Genomic DNA, 21861 nt, shown 5'->3' on the forward strand with positions numbered 1-21861 from the left:
GACGGGCGGTGAGTGCGGACTTACGAATGGGGGCCTCCTCCCTTCCGGGCCACCGAGTGCTCTTTCCCAGGAAGAACCTTCTGGAACGGGGACTGCTTTTCCCTCACGGTTCCTGGTGATTTGGCCAGCCTGCCCCCAGCCTTTGTCCTCCTGTGGCCAAACTGCCGGGGTGTTCCGCGGGACGGGAGTGGTTCCACCTTGCGCGCTCCTTCTGGGGAGTGGAAACCGAGGCCGAGAGATGGGGTCGCCTTGGAGACCACTCTTGACTTTCTCCCCGTGACACCTCTGTGCCATCCTCTGCAGATGACAGGAGTGCGCGCTGGCCCTGTCCCTCCTGGGTCAGTGTCCTGGGGCCGCTGGAGCCAGTGATCGCAGATGTGGCCACTGAAAGCTGCAGAATTGCATCCTCCCGCTTCCGGACGCCAGAGGTCAGGAATGCGGTCGCAGTGTGGACGGACCGTCCTCCCTCCAGAGGCTCTGGGGAGGCTGCTTCTGCCTCCAGACTCTGCTGCCCCCTGGGCCTGCCCTGACTGCAGTCCTGATGTCTTTGGATGACAGGGACTCAGCCCGCTGCAGGCGGCCCTCAACCCCCAGAGATTCACGTCCGTCCCACGTGCAAACTGTGTTCATCCCATCCCTAGGCTCCCCGCATATCAACCCGTTACAGCACCTGCTCATCCAGAAAGTCCCCGATCCCAGCCTCTGGATCCTCCAAGTCCGGCAGGAGCGATGCTCTGTGTGTGACCCATCCCGGGACTGCACCCCCCTCGTGCGTGGACCCGCGACACCGGGAAACAAGCTACTTTCTTCTGGAACACAGTAACGGGACGGGCAGCCTAGAGCAGCTGCCCGTTCTCATCCCAAAAGGGGGACGTGCCAGGAATAAAGGGGTCCTGGTCGCTGAACTCTGGAGTCTCTGTGACTTGAGGCCCAGCCCCCGCCTCCTCCGTGACCCTGCCCCGGGGATGATCGTGCCGTCTTCTTGAAGGTTGTCTGCCGGTTTCCCACCTGCCATGGTCTGGGAGTCTGACATCCTGTGTCCCTTCGGTCCTGGTTAGCCGGGCTTCCGCTGACACGACATCCTGTCTTCCTGGCGCGCGTCCCGTGCCGCAGACATGGAGCCGGCCCTCAGCGCCTTCGTGGATGATGCCGCCTCTGGTCCAGGCTCCCCGAGGTGGTGCAGCCCAGAGCCACGCGCCTCCCCTGCCATCCGCAGCGAGTCCGTTCCAGGCTCCTCCGTCACGTGCCGTTCGTCCTACCAGGCTCCATCCGTCCGCGCTCCGGAACCCTCCCGCATCTGTGACAGCGACCCCCCGATTCCAGCTGAAAGCCGCACGACGGGGGTATCTCCCTCTTCTGGAGGCCGGAGCTCGGAATCCCTGTGGCTTGACCCCATGCAGGTGTCGGCGGCTGTCGGGGAGCCACGCCTGGTCTGGATTCACGGCCGCGGGGCCCTCCCCGCCCGGGAGTCCGTCTCCCTCTGCCACCCTGGGAGGTGGCGTTTAGGACCTGCCCGGACCTTGCAGGGTCATCCTCCCGTGTCGCCGTCCTGAACTTCATCAAATCTGCAGTCGCTCTTTTTCCAAATTAGGTCAATCGTCGTTTCCAGGGTTGAGGGCTTCCTGTCTTTGGGGGTCATTATCCAGCCTCGCAGACCCCCCCGCTAGCATTCCAGACGCAGAACTCCCCGTCTGTCCACGCCTGACGCGTCTCTGGCTATTCCCAGGGTGGCTTTCCTGCGGAGTACGTCATGGACGAGGACGGCCAAGGGCACCTGAGCTGCCTGGACAGTAACCACTCCCACTTCATCCTTGTGGACGACGGGACCCACGGCCGCTACGGGGTCGAGATTCCCCTGAGGACGAAGCTGGAGAAGTTCATATCGGAGCAGACAAAGGAAAGAGGAGGCGAGTGGAGCGTTGCTTTGCTCTCAGTGTTGGGGGGCCAGCTGCTCAAGGGGTCTGGGGCACGGCGGGCCGTGAGCAGGACGGTCAGCAGGTGGGGGTCAGGGGCGCCATGAGACGCCACTGGACTTGGTCCCACCGTCTGTCCGCACTCGCTCAGCCGGGACGCCGTCTGTCACCCGGTTTGACCGGAGGGAGGTGGGGCCAGCCCCCAGCTCTCCCGCTCTCTCGCGGGCCGTTGACCACCTGCAATCAGGCTACGCCCCCTCGCGGGCTCCGTTCAGAAGCGAGAACGTGCAGGACGCGGCCTGACATCGGTCCCCTTGTGGCTGAGATGGGGGCTCCAGGAGCAGGGAATCGTGCAGGATTTGGGGGGAAGAGAAGCGACACCCGGGGCAGCAGGTGTTCCGGGCTCCGCGGCAGAGTGGGTGGGGGCCTTCGGGCAGCGAGCAGTGGTGCCCCCCGGGGACTCGCCGGCCTGGCATGCGGGGCCCTGAGTGCAGGCGGCTGGGACACCTCGCCCTTCTCCGTCCTCGGGTGAGGCTGACGCCGGGAGGGCTGGGGGTGGGGGTGTGCAGAGCCGCCGCGGCGGCACCTGGAGGCACAGTCTGCTGCCCCGGAGAGATCTCTAAAGTCCTCCGCTGGCCGGAAGAGGGGAAGGCTCAGGGCAGGGGGAAGGGTGGGCCAGAGGACCGAGTCCCGCGCCGCGCTCCCCTGCCTGGACGGTGCCTTCTGGCCACTGGTTCAGTGCGTCCCCACGTCCCCACGGCGGCCGGGATTTGAGGCCCCATATAAGGGCTGGTGAGAGAAGCGGGTGGTGCTGTGGCTGGCCAGGCAGACAGCCCTCCTCCCCTCCGGCCCCAGAAGGTACGCACGGTAGGCGACAGGGCCAGGTGGGGGCGACTCGGGCCCTAGGTCTGCTCTCCTGACCTGGAGCGCGCGGGCCGGGCCGGCCGCTGAGGGCAGAGCATCAGCCTTTGGACGCTCCTGAGAGGCTCCCGCCATCTCCCACCCCGTGCACGGGCCGGGGTTAGGGTGGGGCCGGTGGGTGGCGGACGAGGGTGCCCAGGTCGGGGGCCGAGTCCCCATGTCCCCTAAATCGGGGTTCCTGGCTCCGTCCTAGGCGTGGCCATCAAGATCCCTGTCGTCTGTGTGGTGCTGGAAGGGGGGCCCGGCACCCTGCATGTGAGTACTGGCTGGGGGGTGGGGCTCTGGAGGTCAAGCTCACTGCTGGCTGGAAGGTCCCTGGCCAGAATCCCGCAGGGCCCCTGGGAAGGGCGAGCCAGGAGAAAGGGAGGGGCGCAGCAGGGCCCTTCTTGGCATGGTGCAAAGGTCGGCCTCAAGAAGGAGCCCTGCCGGGGGAGGGTGTTCTGGCTCTGGCCCTGGGTGTCTGGCCCAGGAGGGAGCGGGATGGCCCTTGGCTTCCAGGTCCCCTGGAAGGGTTCTCGAAGGGGTTGTCCTCAGGCCCCATGCCAGCCCCATGGGACCGCAGCCGAGTGTAAGGCAGGCTCCCACGGAGAACACAGACCACGGCGTCTGGCCGGCCCTGCTGGGGGACCAGTGGCCAACTTCACAGATAGCATCCAGACCTGCCTCGTCAGCCCGGGGGATGTCCTTCCCGCGGGGGCTCTGGGGCCCTTCCCGAGGCTGACCTCTCCCTGGGTGTCTGGGGTCTGCCCAGAGGGGTTCTGGTCTCATGCTGGGCGTGTCTGAGGGACAGGTCAGGCGGCACACTTTCCCACAACACAGATCGATGGATTGAAACATCGTGCGGGTTCTATTTTGGGGGTCACAGTCCACCCAAGCAGTGGGCCTGGCTGGTCTGTTGGGACAAGCGGCCTTGCCCCTCCGGGCAGAGGAATGCTCCCAAACCCCATGTTTTCGGTACACTTCTCGGGAGCCCCTCAGCCCTGACCTCGAGCCACAGCGCTAGAGAAGTTTCTGGCTCAGAGAGCGCCCGCACGGGGCTCACGGGGGGCCTGCCTTGCAGACCATCTACAACGCCATCACCAACGGCACCCCCTGCGTGGTCGTGGAGGGCTCGGGCCGTGTGGCCGACGTCATTGCCCAGGTGGCCGGCCTGCCCATATCCGAGATCACCATCTCCAGGGTTCAGGAGAAGCTCAGCCTGTTCTTCCAGGACGCGTTTGAGACCCTCAGCGAGAGCAGGATTGTCGAGTGGACCAAAAAGGTCAGCAGTCCTGCGGGGGAGGGCTTGGCCGGAGCCTCTTGGCCCTGGAGGCTCAGGCCGGGCTGGCGAGCGGCACGGGATGACGGAGCAGCGGTTCCGGCAGAGCGGCCTGCTGGCTTCGGGGGCGGGAGGCCGCTGCTTCAGGCCGGGCAGGGGCAGAGAAGTGGGGAGCCGGGACCCAGGCCGCAGGGGCGCTGCCAGGTGACAGCCACAGGCGCGAGGGTCTGGCACAGCCTGCAAGCCTGGCGAGTTCCTGCCTCCCCCGACCCGGGGCAGACGAACGGAGGCCTTAGAGGGCCGCAGGGCAGGGAGGCGGGTGAGGGGCTCTGGGGTACCGCGCGGCACCTGGAAGGGGCTTCATGGACACCCCCCGGCCAGAGGCATCGGCAGGCGGGGCCCCTCCTGGGGAACTGCAGGTGCAGAGAGCAGGGAGCCTTCCAGGCCACCTCCGGGACCAGGCGGTCACCGCGGAGACAGAGACGGTGACACAATTGTCCTGCATCTCAATAGTTTTGCCCTTAAATGCAGAGACTTTGTCCTTTTATGTCCTTTTCTGTTCCCAGGGTGGGGGGGGTCTGCGTGGAGGGGCGTGGCTGGCTCGGCCCTCGCTGAAGCCCGCAGCCCCCGCCGGCTCAGGGGAGCTAGGGGGGTGCTTCCCGGCACCTTTGGCTCCCATGGTCACGTGGCCCCACTGTCCCCGCTGCTCTCTGAACCTGGGGCTGCAGGCCCACCCGTGAGGGCCCCTGACCTCTGTTTCACAGCTGGTTCTTGGTTGGGGGTGGGGCTCTTGGATCCTCAGTTTCCCCAATGAGCAGCGTGGTCTGCGAACAGCTTGTGAAATGCCTGCACATTGGAGATTTTACGTGCCCAACGGCGTTTCTCAGGGCAAGTCTGTAGACCCGCTTAGCTCGTCCCACGGTGTCTGGTCGCAAGCCACGTGGACTGTGCGCCCTGCAGGGACCCAGGGACAGCCGTGGTCGGCCAGGTGGAGGGGCCCGCAAGCCTGGGGAGGCCTTGGGCCCTGGTGGGGGCAGCAGTGCTCGCTCTTGAGGGGGGCAGACATGGCTTTTTGGGGTTTCTGTGGGCGGCACAGTGACCTCGTTCTCGCGGGCGCGTCCTGTGGTCTCTGAGTGACCGCGTCCGATCTGGATGTTGCCCGAGACGTTTTGCCCTGAGCACGGGCTCTGCCTGCAAAGACGCCGAGGTCCGGCGGTGACCATGGGCTCGGCTCCTGATGGCGCCGGTGGGGCTGGGCAGGCGCGCCCTGGGCGTTTCCACGGCAGTTCATAAATGATTCAGGCCACTCTTACAACCGAGGCTAGCCCACTGCTGTCAACAGGTGCCTCCATCCGCTCTCCATTACTGGCTCAAAGCCCTAAACACGGTCTCGTACGAATCCGTCTCCAGCCTCGCCGTTCAGTGTCATTCCTGTTCTGGGGGGCGGGGGCCCCCCAGCTACAGAGTCACGGTCCGATATTCATTCAACAAAACTCAGAGTGTTGGTCTACGCTGTGGGTGGCGGCAGGAGTGAATACGGGGGTCTTGCTCCCCCGATGGTGCCGCTGCTGGGCGCGGGCATCTGCCGCAGGGGCTGGGGAAAGAGGCGGGCGGCCGGGCTAGATGTGCTTGTGAAAGGCCCGCCCTGGCCTCCACGTGCACGGAGCAGGGCGGCAGGCTCAGAAGTGATAGACGGGGGGACGGAGGGATGCAGTAGACGGCTGGACGGGGAGGCGGGACGGACAGACGGGCGGGTGCGTGGACAGGCCGGTAGGTGGCTGGGGCTGACTGGATGGCGGGGCGGGTGGGCAGGTAGGCAGGTGAGGAGGGCGGGGCCCCGGCAGGAGGAGGGGGGGGTCTCAGGTCAGTGGTGTTGGGCCTTCGGCAGATAGTCTCGGGTCGGGTGAAACTCCTGAGCCCTGGAGGGTGTTTCCACCGGCGACTGCTCGGAACGGCACCTGCTCGGTCCTTACGTGTCTTCACCTTCACTGTCTGGGCTGCGGGGAGGCGAGGCGCTGTGCCCAGGCCGTCCCTGCAGGCCGGACTCACGCCGGGGCTCGGCCGCTGTCTGGGGTCTCGATTCTGTAGGTGACCCCTGAGGAGGCGGGGGGGGGCCCGCTTGTCACCCCAGAGCCACTCGAGCCATGTTTGTTGCAGATTCAAGACATCGTCCGGAGGCGGCAGCTGCTGACCATCTTCCGGGAAGGCAAGGACGGCCAGCAGGACGTGGACGTGGCCATCCTGCAGGCCTTGCTGAAAGGTGAGGGTCAGGCGAGTGGGGCGAGAGGGAGAAGCGGACCGAGGGGGCTCGGGATCCCGAGTTTGCACGAGCCGAAGAACCGAGCCCTGGTCAGACGTGCTGGTCCGAGGGCAGCTGGCGGTCGACGGCGCTGCGGTCTGCCTCACTGTCCTGCCTGGCAGGGGGAAGGGTGCCCGCTGCCGGTGTTGGGGGTCCGGGCCCCTTTCTGCTGCTTCTCTGCTTCACTGGGAGCCGGGGGCGGCCACACTGAGGTGCCCCCCCATGGTCGTCCCAGCTGCACACATGATTGCGGGTGTTGGGAGGCCTGCTCCTGCCCCCCACGCGTCCTCACATGCAGGAGGGACCCCCCACACACGAAAGCTCCCTCCCACGGCAGCCACGCTTCCTCCTCGTCCCCCTCCTAGAGGAGCGCAGATGTCCCCGTCCCTCCCGCGGGCTGCGATGGGGCTCCAGGCGTCTGGCTGTTTGGCCCGCGGGCCACTGGTCACCCTCGAGGGACGCGAGCCGGGCGGCGGGGCCGGAAGCTCTGGGGGGAAAGGCTCCCATCCGGGATTTGCTCCGCGCCCTCCTCCTGACCTAAAACCTCACAGAACCAGCGAGATGGTTAAAACCAGGACTGGGGCTCCCGTTGGACGACCTCCGGAGAGGGAAGGACCCCCGCCCACAGGGGAGGTTGGATCCCAACGTCTGCTCTCCGAGTGTGCTCCCGGGGCGTCCAGCGCCGCAAATCGTGGTATTGGAAGTGAATACCCCGCGAACAGGGGTATTGGAAGCTCCGTTTCTTGATCCCGGTGGTGGTTACACGCGGTGTAGACGTCAGCCAGGGTCACTGAGCGGCACATTTAAGGCTGTGAAGCTGAGGCATGCTGGCCTCTGCGGGCATCAGGAAGAGCTTGTTGGCATCAGCGCCGTGCGGTCCAGCTGCCGTGGACGGTGCCTCCCGTGTCCCAGCTGGGGGAGAGCGGGTCCCGGGGGGGCTTTTGTTCTGGAAGCAACAGGCTGTGGTTGGTTGTGACTGGTTGCTCAGGAGAGAGGCCGTGGGACGGTGGGAGAAGGGACTCTCTATTACGGGAGCACTTACGAAAAAGTAGAAACTCACGGACACACATACACGGTTTTTCAGCGACAACCCTTTAAAAATCTCCTTCCTTGAAGTGCGGCTTGTACACAGTTACCGTCCCCCATCCTGGGTTGACCGCGATGTGCACTTGGACAGGTCTGCCCCCGCGCACCCACCCAGTCCGGCCATGGGACATGCCCCCCACCCCCCGAAAGCTCCCTGTGCCTCTGTGGGCCTGGGTCTGCATCTGTCCTTCTAGAAGGGCCTTCCCTGTGCCGGAGCCTCACATAAAGGGAACCACGCACACCGCTCCCCCGGGTCTCCCTTCTCTGGCTCAGGGCGACGTTCTGGAGCTCTCTCCGCATCGTCGCCTGTCTCAACTCAGTTCCTTTCTGCCGAGAGTGGTCCTCGCTGCCAGGTGTCCCGCTTGGGGGCCACGGGGCTCGCAGGCCGCCTCCAGCGTGAGGCTGTTGTTCGTAAAGCTGCTGTTTGCCCTCGTTTCTCCGGGAACCACGTCCAGGAGTGGGATTTCTGGTTGTTTATGGTAAGCGTGAATCGAACTTGATAAGAAACCACCAAACTGTTTTCCAACAAGATCGCCGCACTTCTCCCCTCGCCCGGGTGCCCGCGGGGCCGGCTGCTGGGTGTCCTCGCCATCCCTCTACGCAGCCCCTGTCTGGGGGCACACGACCGCTCGGTGTGGTTTGATTTTGCTTCTCCCCGACGGCTGGTGGCATCCGGGCTCGCTGGCCGCTCGCGTGTCATCCTGACGACAGGCCTCTCAGGCCTTCTGTCCGCTTTATTTGGTTATTGGTCGTCTCATCGTTGAGTCACAGGAGTTCTTGGCGTACTCGGGTACAGATCCTGCGTCGATACTCTCCCTGGGTGTGTTGGGTCCTGACCCCCTTTGCTAGTTCCTTCAGGGTGTCTTCGGCGAGCGGAAGGCTCGGGTTTTACCGGAGCCCAGTCGGTCCATTCTGTCCCGTTGACTCAAGCTGTCCACACCCGCGTCCCTGCGTCACGCGGCAGCTCGGTGGGCTCAGCCTTCCTGTCCCCGTCTCCATGCCGTGCCTCACGCTGGCTTCTGTGTCTGCTGTGCAGAACGGGTCGAAGTTCCTGTTTCCTTCCCCAAATCACCACCCAGGCTCTAGGGCGTAAAGCCAGCGAGGGGGGCAGGAACTCGTCGGCAGAACACCCGTGGTGAGAGCCCGGCCAGGCTCCGGTTTTGCACCCAAGGCGGAAAGGGAGCTGATGCGTGGGCAGGTGCACCGCAAACGTTCCTGCGGAAACGCCCGCCTGTCTGACGTGGTGTCTTCTTCCGGGGGGCCGAGGGGCTTGACCAGGCAGGGGCGGGGGGGAGCCAGAGCGATGCTCCAAACCCAGAGATTCTCTGGCTCCAGCCGTGAAGGCGACGGGGGCGCGAGGGATCTGGCCGCTGGGCGCACTCCGCAGTCAGCGTCACCGAGAGACCGGGCTTGGCGACAGGTGCCTCCCTGTCTGACTTCGGCAGATGGAGGGGAAGTGGCTTCCAGGCCCAGACCGAAGCCCCCTGACGCGACCGCCTTTTACCTGCAGCCTCTCGGAGCCACGACTACTTTGGCCACGAGAACTGGGACCACCAGCTGAAGTTAGCCGTGGCGTGGAACCGCGTGGACATCGCCCGGAGCGAGATCTTCTCCGACGAGCGGCAGTGGAAGGTAGGGCCCCTGCGCAGCCCTGTGGCGGGCCTCATTGGCCTGCAAGAGCAAGGACAGGCCCCGGAGGGGGGGGGCCTCTGTCCACCCCAGCCCTGGTCCTGGTGGAGAGCGCCCCGGGCCGCTTCCTCCCTTCCCGAGTCAGGGTCGCAGCGCTCGGGCTCCCGCGGCCCCGCGACGGGTCGTGTGCGGTGTGCACCCCACGGGCTCTCTCTCAGCCGTCAGAGCTACACCCCGTGATGCTGGCGGCCCTCATCTCCAACAAGCCCGAGTTCGTGAAGCTCTTCCTGGAGAACGGCGTGCGGCTGAAGGAGTTCGTCACGTGGGACACCCTGCTCTCCCTGTACCAGCACCTGGAGCCCTCCTGCCTGTTCCGCAGCAAGCTGCAGAAAGTGCTGGCCGAGGAGCCCGAGCGGCCGGCCGGCGCGTCCCCCGTGCCCCGCGTGCAGATGCACCACGTGGCCCAGGTGCTGAGGGAGCTGCTGGGGGACTTCACGCAGCCGCTGTACCCCCGGCCTCGGACCGGCGACCGGCCCCGGCTCCTGCTCCCCGTGCCCAACGTGAAGCTCAACGTGCGTGCTGGTGACCCTCTCCCGCCGCCCTGCCCCACCCCCCACCCCCCCACTAGGTCCTTAGCGCTTCTGTTTTAAGAAACAATCTCTTATTTCCATTGGAAAAGAAACGTGCTCCCCATCTTGGTCTGTCAGGACAGCCACCCCCAAAGACCATAGACCGGGGGGCTCAGACAGCATTTGGTCTCCCACAGTGCAGAGACTGAAGCCCATGGTCGAGGCGTCAGTGGGCTTGGGGCCTGGTGGGGCCTCCCTCCCGGGCTTGAGGACGGACGCCTTCTTGCCATGTCCATGTGTGGTCTTCGGTGGGCGGGCAGGGAGACATGGAGAGTGATGGTGTCCTCTCCTCTTCTTCCAGGGACACCAGTCCTATGAAATCAGGGCCACAGTCACCTCCTTAGGTGCCCCGTCTCCAAATACAGTCACTCTAGGAGGCGGGGCTTCAATGTACAAATTCTGGGGACACGTCTCAGCTCATGCTTCTCCCTTTCTAGAAATCTCAAACAGTATAAAAGGTAATGTGGGGGGAAGTGGTCCCCCTCGTGCCTCGGACCCCCAGTCCTGGCCACCATGTGGTCAGGTCAACAGGATTCCACTACAGCACTGTAAGGATGCCCAGCACGTGCACTGCAGCACGGGAGAAGTTGTTTTCTAGTCTCTGTCCATATTTGATGGGAAGTGCTAAGTGAGAGGCTAGGTTTGCATTCACGTTACCGAGTATCCTCCTCCCCAGTTCTTCAGGCTTTTACAAATGAAGCCCAAGGGCTGAGTTTTGTCAGGTGCCTTTTGAGAACTGGAATGGCTCTTCTTTGTTAACCCATGAATTTGCTGAATTATTTCAATAGATTTCCTGATGGCAAAACATACTTATTCTTGTTTTGATCTTAAGTTGATTGCCGTGTGACATGTGTTTATTGTGATGCTGGATTATGTTGCCAATATTTTCATGGTTTTTGCACCAGAATGTCTGAGCCTTTGAAGGTAGTTTTATTTTGGAGGCATCTTTGTCAGTTTCTGGTACCAGCTTTATGTGATCCTTGTGAAAACCACTGGGAAACTTTCCTTATTTCTTTGCTCTGGAGCCATTTATGTGACTGGAATTCACTGTTCTTATGAGCTCGACAGGCTCTCCTATGAGTCCATCAGGGCTCGGGGCCTTTTTGGGTAGTAGCTCTGAGAATTTTCTCAGTTTCTTTTCTGATAATTTCTCAGTTTAGGTTTTCTGTGTGTTCTATGATCATATTTGGTTTTTATATCGAGCAGAAAATTGTCCACTTCATTCAGGTTTTCAGATTCATCCCTTGTCTCAGGTGAGCTCTGTCTGAGCCCTGGGAGAAAGGGGCTGTGCCTGGGTTTTGTATATTCCCCACTCGCTCTTTGAGATTCTGGTGTATTTAAGATGCCCTTTATGATGGTCCAAGCTGGAAGCTCATAGTTAGACATGTCGACAATTTATTTAGTTTACCAACTAATCTATCTTAACATAAAGACAAGCTTTCAGGAAATTCTAAAATTTCTTAAAGAAAGTGGAATTTTGTGTGTCACGTGGGGAATGTGTTCTCACTTCTGGAAATGTTTTCCAGACCATCTGAGTAGGTGTTTACGGTTGGATGGGCTAGGAGGCTGGATTCCCACATCACTGCGTAAACTGAGTCTGGGGGGAGGTGCCCTCCTGCTCCCACGTGACCCTTGTCTGTTCGGCTTTTTCTCGGTGGCCTTCTCTGCAGGAGACACTGTGTAGATTCCCTTGAGGAACTCACAGCCATGAATCTCTAACAGACTCCGCTAGAAGTTGACTTCCTAGAAAGGCTTCGATGCTGTTAGATAAGACTCAGGAAACTCGAGGCACCTGGTGTGTAAAGAAGAGGCTAGGCCAGGAATTAGCTGGGCGTTCCACTTTCTGAATGTTTCGACATTCAGAAAGAGGGTTTTAAAACTCTGGTGTGCATGAAATCAGTCTAAGGGGGTGTTGGAACTGCAGGTTGCTGGGCTCAGCCTCCAGGGACAGTGGTTCTGGGAAGGTGTGGACTTGGGCTCAGGGCTGCACCCTCGGCAGGCCCATCTGGAGTCACCAACAGTACTGGGGGCCTCGGAGAGGTTCTGAACGTTCGCTGCTCTCCAGATGCAGGGAGTGAGCCTCCGGTCCCCCCACAAGCGCTCGTCAGGACACGTGGCCTTCACCATGGACCCGGTCCGCGATCTTCTCATTTGGGCCATCGTCCAGAGTCGTCGGGAGCTGGCAGATATCATCTGGGCGCAGGTAACCAGGCCCGTTTCTCAAGAAGCATGGCTGCGTGTGGACCGGCCACAGGGCTCCGGCCAGGGAGTGTGTCCGGAAAGCCCAGGGCCAACAGCAAGTAGAGGAGCGTGCAGCTTTGGAGGGAGGGCGGGGGTGCCCATGACCACAGAAGGGACCAGGGTGCACAGTGTCGGAGGACAGAGAGCCGGGCTCAGGCAGGAAAAGACATTTAGGGAGGTGTGCTGCTTCCTGTCCTTCTGTCCAGGGCGGAGTCTGTGTGTGCGGGCACAGCTTGGAGCAGCCACCCGCCAGGGCCCACACGGGGGGGTTGGTGGGTCACCTCTGCTGTGGCCGGCCTGCTCCGTAGCGAGTCTGCCGAGGGTGGGATCCCTGGGGGGGGCTGCGTCTCCTTCACTCACCGTCACGGATATCGACAGAGTCTGACTCAGATGGGGAGCGAGCCCCGCGTGAGGCTGCCCTGAGCCCCTCTGTGGGCTGCCTGGGGACATCGGCCCTCAGCTCCCTTATCCCTAGGCCGTGGGCAGCTTCGTGGTCATGATGGGGGACGGGCCAGGCCCAAGGCCCCCGCATATGGCTCTCCTTTACTTCCAGCAGATTCTCTTCTTACAGGGAAATTGAAGTGTAATTTTTTTCCCCGAGAGGTCCCCTACGTCTCAGCTTTGGCATTTCCAAACTGCTTCTGCAGAGTCGGCCCCTCCCCGTGTCGCCAATGTCCACCCTCTCCGTGGTCCTGGGAGGCTTGTCCTCTCCCAAGGCTCGTGGTGGGTCAGCGGCAGAGCTGGGCTTGCCTGTGGCCTCGGGTGTGCTCTGTAGGGCTCAGTGCATGGGGGGTTCCAGGATCCGCCACCAGCCCCTTGTCCTAGACCAGACAGTGCCTCTAGGCTGTGCTTGGAGAGCCTCCCTTGAGATGTTCTCGGCGTCCCCGGTGCCTGGGACAGGCAGAGCCGCTGAGGCTGGGCGCCCAGAGCCTGAAGGAGACTTGTGTGGACCCGGTCCTGCTTCTGCCCTTTAGCCCCGGGCCTGGGATTGACCAGATGCCCAGGCCGTGCTGGGACTCGTGCTGTCAGGGCTGTGCTCTGGGTGGGCAAGCAGACCCCTCCCCCCTGGTCAGTGTGGGAGACTGGACCTCCGGCTCAGGCTCTCCTACTGATTTGGGGGGCCCAAGTGGTTTATATGGACAGGGGCATGACAAGGAATCACGTAGCGGCCCACGTCGTCTCCCCACCCCCAGGCCGTGTGTCTGGGGCTCCTGGGCTGGACTGTCTGGGTTCTCATGGTGGCTTCCCCGGTGCCCAGAGCCAGGACTGCATTGCGGCGGCCTTGGCCTGCAGCAAGATCCTGAAGGAGCTGTCCAAGGAGGAGGAGGACACGGACAGCCTGGAGGAGATGCTGGCGCTGGCCGACGAGTTTGAACACAGAGCCGTCGGTGAGTTGGCGGGTGCTGGCCTGGGACCACGGCCCGGCTCCTCACGCGCTGCCCCGGGGTCCTCGTCCTTGGTCCCGCCCAGACCGTGGCATCTGGAGGAGCCAGTCCCTGACCCTGGCCCCGGGTCAGACACGGATCTTCCGTCTCCCAGGGGTGTTCACCGAGTGCTACCGGAAGGACGAGGAAAGGGCACAGAAACTGCTCACCCGTGTGTCGGAGGCCTGGGGGAGGACCACCTGCCTGCAGCTGGCCCTGGAGGCCAAGGACATGAAGTTCGTGTCTCATGGTGGCATCCAGGTGACCTTCTGAGGCTCGCTTCCGGGAGGAGCTGTGGGCGCCGACGCGGTCTCCTGGTCACCTACCGGCACCCAGGTCCCAGGGTTGTGGCCCCCCGGGGGCCCGGGGATAAGGCCTGGCCCTTGATCGTGTGCTCCCCTCCCGTTTTGCCCATCAGGAAACTGATGCTGAGAGAGAGGGGTGGTGGGTGGTGAAGGCTCAGCCCCACAGGGGTGTTCCTACCTGGGAGCCCACAGACCTCCGCGTGGCCCCAGCCCGCACCCCGGGGAAAGGCTGGCCGGGCCTGGAGCCTCTTCCCCAGGCTGCAGAAGACGGGCTCTGGCCTGCACGGCCCTCCACGTGGTGCGGCGGGGCTCAGAGCACTGGGGACCAGGCAGGCACTCCGCACGGAGCAGACACGGCACGGCCTGCAGGGGTGCGGCCCAGGCAGCTCCCGCTCTTCTGAAGCTGCCTCCTCTGTCCCCAGGCTTTTCTAACCAAGGTTTGGTGGGGCCAGCTCTGTGTGGACAACGGGCTCTGGCGGGTGATCCTGTGTATGGTGGCCTTCCCGCTGCTCTGCACCAGCTTCGTCTCCTTCAGGTACCAGCCTGGCTGCTGGGCGGCCGGCAGGGACCGCAGACCTTCCTTCCCGATGTGCTTGCAGGGGGCAAGTCACGTCTGTCCTGATGGCTGCCCCCGGGTCCTAGGGTGGTAGAGAGGCGTGCGGGCGGGAGGCCGAGGGAGGGTCCCCACCTGTGGGAAGCACCCACGTGCGCTGGAGCACCCGCCCTGCCCTGAGCAACTCCCCTGCACTGAGCACCCGCCCTGCCCTGCCCTGCGCTGAGCGCTCACCGGAGCCAAAGGGCCCTTTCAGGCCCTCCCTTCTGCGGCGCCATCAGGGGAGCCGTCTCCGTGCTGCGTAGGCAGGGTCAGTGGGCTGCCTGGACGCAGGCTGTGTCCCCGAGCTTCTGTCCCTGCCATGTGACGTGAGCACAGGAGCACTTTGGGCCCACTCCTCGGGGGAGGCAGAGGTCCTTGGGGGCTCTCAGGCCCCTGCAGCCTTGCCCTCTGCCCCCCGGCCTCTCCCTGCAGGGAGAAGAAGCTGCAGGCCAGGAGGGGCATGCTCCGCGTCCGCGCCTTCTTCAGCGCCCCCGTGGTCATCTTCCACCTCAACATCCTGTCCTACTTCGCCTTCCTGTGCCTCTTCGCCTACGTGCTCATGGTGGACTTCCAGCCCGCGCCCTCGTGGTGCGAGTGCCTCATCTACTTCTGGCTCTTCTCCCTGGTGTGTGAGGAGCTGCGGCAGGTGCGCCCGGCCGGCCCCCTCGGCCCCCTGCTCCACTTCCCCACATCCCCCACCCACAGGGACTGTCCTCTCGTCCCCACCCCTAGCTGGGAGCGCCTGGCCCCGAGACCCGCAGCCGGGTCACTTTTGTGGGTGGGCTCACAGTAGGCACCCAGACACCCAGACACCACTGCCAGGGCCTGGGGCAGCCTCAGAGCTCCTGGGAGGCAGGTGCGGAGTCAGGTGCGGGAGGCAGGTGTGGAGGCAGGTGTGGGAGTTAGGCGCCGAGGCAGGTGCGGAGGCAGGTGCAGGGGCAGGTGAGGGAGGCAGGTGTGGAGAGAGGTGCGGGAGGCAGGTGCGGAAGCAGGTGTGGGAGGCAGGCGTGGAGGCAGGTGCGTGAGGCAGGCGCGGAAGCAGGTGTGGAGGCAGGTACGGAGGCAGATGCGGAGGCAGGTGCGGAGGGAAGTGCAGGAGGCAGGTGTGGAAGCAGGTGCGGAGGCAGGTGCAGAGGCAGGTGCGGAGGGAGGTGCAGGAGGCAGGTGTGGAAGCAGGTGTGGAGGCAGATGCGGAGGCAGGTGCAGAGGCAGGTGCAGAGGGAAGTGCAGGAGGCAGGTGTGGAAGCAGGTGCGGAGGCAGGTGCAGAGGCAGGTGCAGAGGGAGGTGCAGGAGGCAGGTGTGGAAGCAGGTGTGGAGGCAGATGTGGAGGCAGGTGCAGAGGCAGGTGCGGAGGGAAGTGCAGGAGGCAGGTGTGGAAGCAGGTGCGGAGGCAGGTGCAGAGGCAGGTGCGGAGGCAGGTGCGGGAGGCAGGTGTGGAGGCAGGTGCGGAGGCAGGTGTGGAAGCAGGTACAGAGGCAGGTGCGGAGGCAGGTGTGGAGGCAGGTCGGGAGGCAGGTGTGGAGGCAGGTGTGGGAGGCAGGTGCAGGAAGCAGCACTGTCCCACTGGGCTCTTCCCAGCTTTCCTCCGGCTGCACCGCTTCCTGAAGCCAGATCCTCTCCCAGGGACAAAGCTCCAGCCTCACAGGTGGCAGCCCCAGAATGGGGGTCTCATGTGCCGTCCACTCTGAGTCTGACCATCTCTGGGACCTCTCCCTGACCCACCCTGCCGCCAGGGTCTGGGCCTGCCACCCTCCCACCCTCCCTGGGCTCCTGGGGTCCGTTGGGAGCTGGCTGGCTCCCGACAGAGAGGTCGGACTGCCCCGAAGTACACGGACATTTGTGGGCTGAGCAGGACTGGGGTCGGTCGCAGGGCGGGCTCAGGGTGCCCGGCAACACCTCTGCCTGGAGCTCCTCCCCCCTCCTCCTGGCCCCGGGGGACACAGGAACGGGGAGATCTGTCCCCTCCCTGGCTGGCCTCGCTGTCTGGGAAGGAGCAAGTGTTCTGACTGCTCTGGCGCCGGTGGTGAGGACAGCCAGGCCCCTAACCACGCCCTCTCTCAGCTCTTCTACGACCCGGATGAGTTCGGGCTGATGAAGGTGGCGCTCCTGTACTTCAGCGACTTCTGGAACAAACTGGACGTCGGCGCCATCTTGCTCTTCGTGGCGGGACTGACCTGCAGGTGAGCGGCTCGGTCTCCCCTGGGCCTCCTTGTCCGTCCGCGGTGGCAGCCCCGAGGGCTCCGGTCCCCGTGGGCGTGTTTGTCAACTGTCTGGTGGGCGGATGCTGTCCGGGGTCGGCGGAGGAGCAGAGAAGGGGCCGGAGCTGCTGCGGCCCACGGGCTCTTCTGGCACCTCCTGCTGTGGCTCCGGCCACTCTGCTGTCCCTCAGAGCCCCGTGCGTCCCTGCCACCGTCCTGTTCTCCATGAGGCAAGAGGCCGCAGGGCCTGCACGCTCTGCCCCCGGCTGGGTTTCTGGACTTTTCTGGAGAGCCCTCTGGAGGCTCTGCCCGTGAGCTATACCCCATGCTTGGTACTTTGGGGTCCAGAGGCCTCGAGAGCCACCGTGGGCTCGGGCCGGTGAGCAGGCAGCTGGGGCAGGCTCTGGCGTGGCGAGCTGAGGGGGCCTCGGTTCTGCCTTGGGCAGGCTCATCCCCGGGCTGCTGTACCCTGGACGCATCATCCTGTCCCTGGACTTCACCATGTTCTGCCTCCGGCTGATGCACATCTTCACCGTCAGTAAGACGCTGGGGCCCAAGATTATCATCGTGAAGCGGATGGTAAGGGGGCGCGTGGGTCCTGACGCCAGCGGCCGGGGAGGGGCCCCCGGGCCAAGACCACTGCCAGTTCCCACGCCCCTGCTTCGCCCTCGGGCTCCCAACCCTAGCACGCCTGTCTCAGGTCCTTGCATGTACATCTCCTCTTCCAGGAAGCCTTCCCTGATCTCCACAGCTTGTTCCTTGTCCCTGTTACAGCTCCTGTCGCTCCCCTCCATGGGTCACAGTCCCATGCAGCCCCTTGTGTGGCGCCCGGCACCCTGTGAGGATATGGGAGCAGGCCCAGGACGGTGGGCCCCCGTGTCCCTGCAGTGGGTGTCAGAGACGCCTCGCAGTGCTGCGGGGCCCCGGCCCAGGTGTGCAGGGAGGGGACGTGTGGGCGCGTGTGGCTGCAGCTGGGGTTGCCTTGTCTCTGCAGATGAAGGACGTCTTCTTCTTCCTCTTCCTGTTGGCGGTGTGGGTGGTGTCTTTTGGCGTGGCCAAGCAGGCCATCCTCATCCACAATGAGAGCCGTGTGGACTGGATCTTCCGGGGGGTCGTCTACCAGTCCTACCTCACCATCTTCGGGCAGATGCCGGCTTACATTGACGGTAGGACGTGGGGCGCTGAGAGCGCCTGCCGGGGCGCCTGCGAAGCTCACAGAAGGATGGGGGGGCAGGGGGTGGTGGGTGGCAGCTCCCCAAGGGCCCACGTGGCAGAGAGACTGGTGCGTGCGATGCTCGGTTGAGGGGGTTTGGCATCAGTGGGGTGGGGGGAGTCTGAGCTAAACCCTGAAGCTGTGCTGAGATCCCAGGCGGACCAAGGGTGTGGCCTGAGGTGCTGGGATGCCAGCTGACACCCCTCCCCCACACCACATGCCACCCTATCCTTCCTCCTCCTCTGGACGGGGACAATCCTTTTTGCATACTGAGCTCCTTCTCTTCAGCAGATTCACCGAGATGTAATTCACCACGAGGCTCAGCTGTATAAAGTGTGCTGTAGTGGTTTAGTGCAGAACGCGTGCATCACCCACAAAAGGCACCCATTAGCAGCCACTCCCCATCCCTCCGGACAGATAGCGACCCCTGATCGACTTTCCATCTGTACAATCTGTCCTTGCTGCACGTTTCATATGAACCGGAGAATGCAACATGTTATCTTTGTATCTTGCTTTTTCTTCGTAACGTTTTCAAGACTCGCCCAACTTGTAGCTTGCATCAGTGTTTAATTCCCATTTACTGCTAAATAATATTCCCTTGTGTGGACAGACCACATGTTGTCTATGCACGTGTGAGTAGGTGAACACGGTGAACACGTGTTGTTTCTACTTTTTAGCTGTTATGAATAACATTGCTATGAACAATATTTATAAGTTTTTTACACGTTTTTGTGTGGGCATATGTTTTCATCTTTCTTGGGCATATATCTGGGACTGGAATGTATCCCCGTTGGGTTGTATGCTAAGTCTGTCTTTTCCCTTATGCTAAATGATGTGGAGCATCCCTTCACCTGCTCCCTGAGCCATTCGGGCATCTTCTCTGGAGAAATGTCTACTCCCCTCATTGGCCCATGTCTCAAGTGGATTCTTTTTCTTTCTTATTGAGTTACAAGAGTTCTTTACATATGGACACCAGTCCCTTCTCATGCATATGATTTACCAGTATATTCTACGGGTCATCTCCGCACTTTCTTGATGGTGTCCTTTAAAGCACAAACGTTTTTAATTTTGATGCTGTCCACCTTATCAATTGCTTTTATCATTTGTGTTTATCTCGGAACCCGATGCCTGATCCAAGGTCATGACGAGTTAACGTCTGTGTTGTTATTCCAGAAGTAACAGCTTTCATTCTTACTTTTGGCCTTTGAGCTGTTTAAACTAGTTTTCTATACCGTGTGAGATAAGGGCCATTCTTTTGCATGGAAATTTCTAGTTGTTCAAGCACCATGTGCTGAAAAAACCATTTCTCCCCATTAAATTGTCTTGGCTCCTTTGTCAAAAATCAACTGACCATTAATGAAAGTTTTATCTATAGACTCTCAGTTCTATTCCGTTGATCTCTATGTTCTCGCGCCAACACCACTCAGTCCTGGCGAGTGTAACTTCATAGTAAGTTTCACAATCAGGACATGTCTGTCCTTCAACTTTGTTCTGTTTCGAGATTGCTTTGGCCGCTGGGTCCCTTGGATCCACACGAATTTTTGGATCAGCTTCTCACTTTTCCCAAAAGGCATCTAGGATTTTGACTGTGAGCATGGGATATCTTTCTGCTTATTTAGATCTTGAATTTCTTTCAACAATATTTTATAATTTTCAGTGTGAGAGTTACACTCATTTGAAGTTCATTCTTAAGATTTTGATTCTTTTTCATGTTTTTGTAAATAGAATAATTTTATTCATTTCATTTTGGGTTTTTTTGTTGGTAGTGTACAGAAATACACTATATTTGCATGTTGATTTGTATCCTGAGACCGTGCCTAACTTCTTTATCGCTCTCATAGTTTTTTAGTGGATTCTTCGGGATTTACTGTATGCACGATCTTGCCTCTGCAAACAGAGATGACTTTACTTGTTCCTTTCCTATCCAATACCTTTATTTCTTTTTCTTGCTTAATTATCCTGGTTAGATCTCCTGATGCAACATTGAATAGAAGCATCCAGAACAAACATCTTTATGTTGTTCCTGATCTTAGAGGGAAAAACTTTCAATCTTTCACTGCTAAGTACGATGTTCACTGTGGGTTTTTTTGTAAACGTCCTTCATCAGAATGAGGAAGACCTCCTATCCCTCGTTTCTTGAGTGCTTTTATTATAAAAGCGTATACAATTTTGTCAAACACATTTTCTGCATCTGTTGAAATGTTCACATGATTTTTGTTCTTCGTGCTGTTAACATGGTGTGTTGTATTAATTGATTTGCAGATGTAAAGCCAACTCTGCCCTCCTGGGATCTATCTCACTCAGTCATGGAGTATAAATCTTTTTCTGTGTTGCTGGATTCAATTTGCCAGCATTTGGGGGAGGGTTTTTGCATCTATGTTCAGTTTTGTTTTGTCTGGTTTTGGTATCGTGGTGATACTGCCCTCAGAACGCGTTGTCTGTGTTCCCTCGTCCTCCATATTTTGGAAAAGTTTGTGAAGGGTTGGTTTTACTTCTTCCGACATTCAGTAGAATTCATGAGTGAAGCCCTCTGGGCCGGAATGGTGCTTTGTGTGGAGTTTTACGTTATAACTTCAATCTTTTTACCTGTTTCAGGTCTGCTTGTATCTCCCGTCTCCTCTTCAGTCACTCCTGGTGTTTCGTCTCTCGCTGGGAGTCGGCCCCTGTTTCTAAGCCGTCTTCTTTGTTAGCACACAGTTCTACGGTGTTTCCTTAGACTTCTCCTTACTTCTGTAGGGTTGGTAGTGCTGTTCTCTCTTCCTTGTAACTTGAGCGATTCAACCCCCTCCCCGTGGACCAGTCTAGGTAAAGGGCTGTAATCTTCTCAATCGTTTCCAGGAGCCAGATTTTGGTTTTATCGATTTTCTTTATTCTTTTCTTATTCTCTCTTTTATTTGTTTGCGTTCTGATCATCTGATCTTTCTTATTTCCTTCTTTCTGCTGGCTTTGGGTTGGGTTTGCTTTCCGTTTTTTAGTTTACTGAAAGGGGAAGGGTGTGTTGTGGGTGTGGGCTTGTTCTCTTGCGGGTTTGCTGGGGTGGGGGAGATCGGCAAAAGGGACACGGGGTGGTGGGAGGCGCAGGCGTCTGGTCTCTAAAAACTAGTGCACGCCCACTGTTGCAAAATGTTAAATCCAAAGTAAAGATAAAGAATAAAGTTGTCTGTAAGCCCTTTTCCTGGCGTAACTGCCCTTAACGACTGCCACTAGAGACGCCCTCTCGGGAGTGTTTTGAGATGTACAAGCTGGACGCGTATTTGTGTTTTATGATCTCCTATACCCTTCCCTTGGCTGCGGACGGGGGCTGCACTTCGGTGGGTGCCCCCTGTTGCATAGGTCAGCACGTGGCCTGTGCCACACAGTTCCCTCCCTCCCTCCCTCCTCATTGTGATAACTGTTCATTTTCTCGTTTCAAATTCTGTCCCGCTCTCTGCGGTTGGAGCTTGCGTCACCCCTGCTGGGGCTGGCTTGTGCCTGGGAGCCCAGGACGTGCCCCAGAGGGGTCGGCTGCATGTCGGGCAGCGGCCTGCGCCAGGCTGGAGTGTGGGTCTGGCTCCGGGGAACTTCCTCTTTCCTGGCAGACATGCTTCTTGCCCATGGAGGATGCTGGGTGTAGACAGGCACCTCTCTCCTGGCCAGAGCAGACAGCTAAAGTCAGCCAGCTGTGGAGATGTCCAGGCCCCGGGGATGCTCACGGCCCAAGGGACACTCGTGACTCTATGTGGTTTCTTTGTTCCCGGCACCCCCCCCCCAGGTGTGAATTTCAGCCTGGACCAGTGCAGCCCCAATGGCACAGACCCCTACAAGCCCAAGTGTCCTGAGAGCGACGCCGTCCGGCACGAGCCTGCCTTCCCTGAGTGGCTGACCGTCATCCTGCTGTGTCTCTACCTGCTGTTCACCAACATCCTGCTGCTGAACCTCCTCATTGCCATGTTCAAGTGAGGGCCCCCCGTGGGGCGCTGGAGGCCCACGGGGAAGGGAACCTCCTGGGGGCGTGGGACCCAGCTGGCATGTCTTTGCTTTAGGAATTGCCCTCCAGGGTGCTGTGTGTTTGCTTTTCATGGGCCGCCCCCCCGGGCCCCCAGGCAATGCTGTGGGCAAATCTGGGGGCGCCCCGGCTCTCCCATGACCCACGCCCCTTGCCTCCTGCCA

General features: G+C 60.7%; 1 protein-coding gene across 11 annotated transcripts in view; it reads left to right on the top strand.

Annotated features, from left to right (window-relative positions):
- TRPM2 (transient receptor potential cation channel subfamily M member 2) overlaps positions 1–21861 on the top strand; it is a 52334-nt gene that overhangs the window by 17923 nt on the left and 12550 nt on the right. For 9 of the 11 annotated variants that reach the window (XM_046001907.1, XM_046001903.1, XM_046001906.1 and 6 more), the window contains 16 exons: positions 1727–1907; positions 3028–3089; positions 3895–4095; positions 6250–6352; positions 8988–9109; positions 9325–9678; positions 11801–11938; positions 12580–12699; positions 13235–13364; positions 13516–13661; positions 14128–14240; positions 14733–14946; positions 16363–16481; positions 16946–17078; positions 17494–17665; positions 21464–21647. In XM_046001907.1, the coding sequence (XP_045857863.1) occupies positions 1727–1907; positions 3028–3089; positions 3895–4095; positions 6250–6352; positions 8988–9109; positions 9325–9678; positions 11801–11938; positions 12580–12699; positions 13235–13364; positions 13516–13661; positions 14128–14240; positions 14733–14946; positions 16363–16481; positions 16946–17078; positions 17494–17665; positions 21464–21647 (2492 nt within the window). The remainder of the gene's footprint in view (positions 1–1726; positions 1908–3027; positions 3090–3894; positions 4096–6249; positions 6353–8987; positions 9110–9324; positions 9679–11800; positions 11939–12579; positions 12700–13234; positions 13365–13515; positions 13662–14127; positions 14241–14732; positions 14947–16362; positions 16482–16945; positions 17079–17493; positions 17666–21463; positions 21648–21861) is intronic. The other 2 variants (XM_046001898.1, XM_046001909.1) reach the window with 1 other exon arrangement.

This window comes from Meles meles, chromosome 4, assembly GCF_922984935.1.
Source record: "Meles meles chromosome 4, mMelMel3.1 paternal haplotype, whole genome shotgun sequence".
NCBI lineage: Eukaryota > Metazoa > Chordata > Mammalia > Carnivora > Mustelidae > Meles > Meles meles.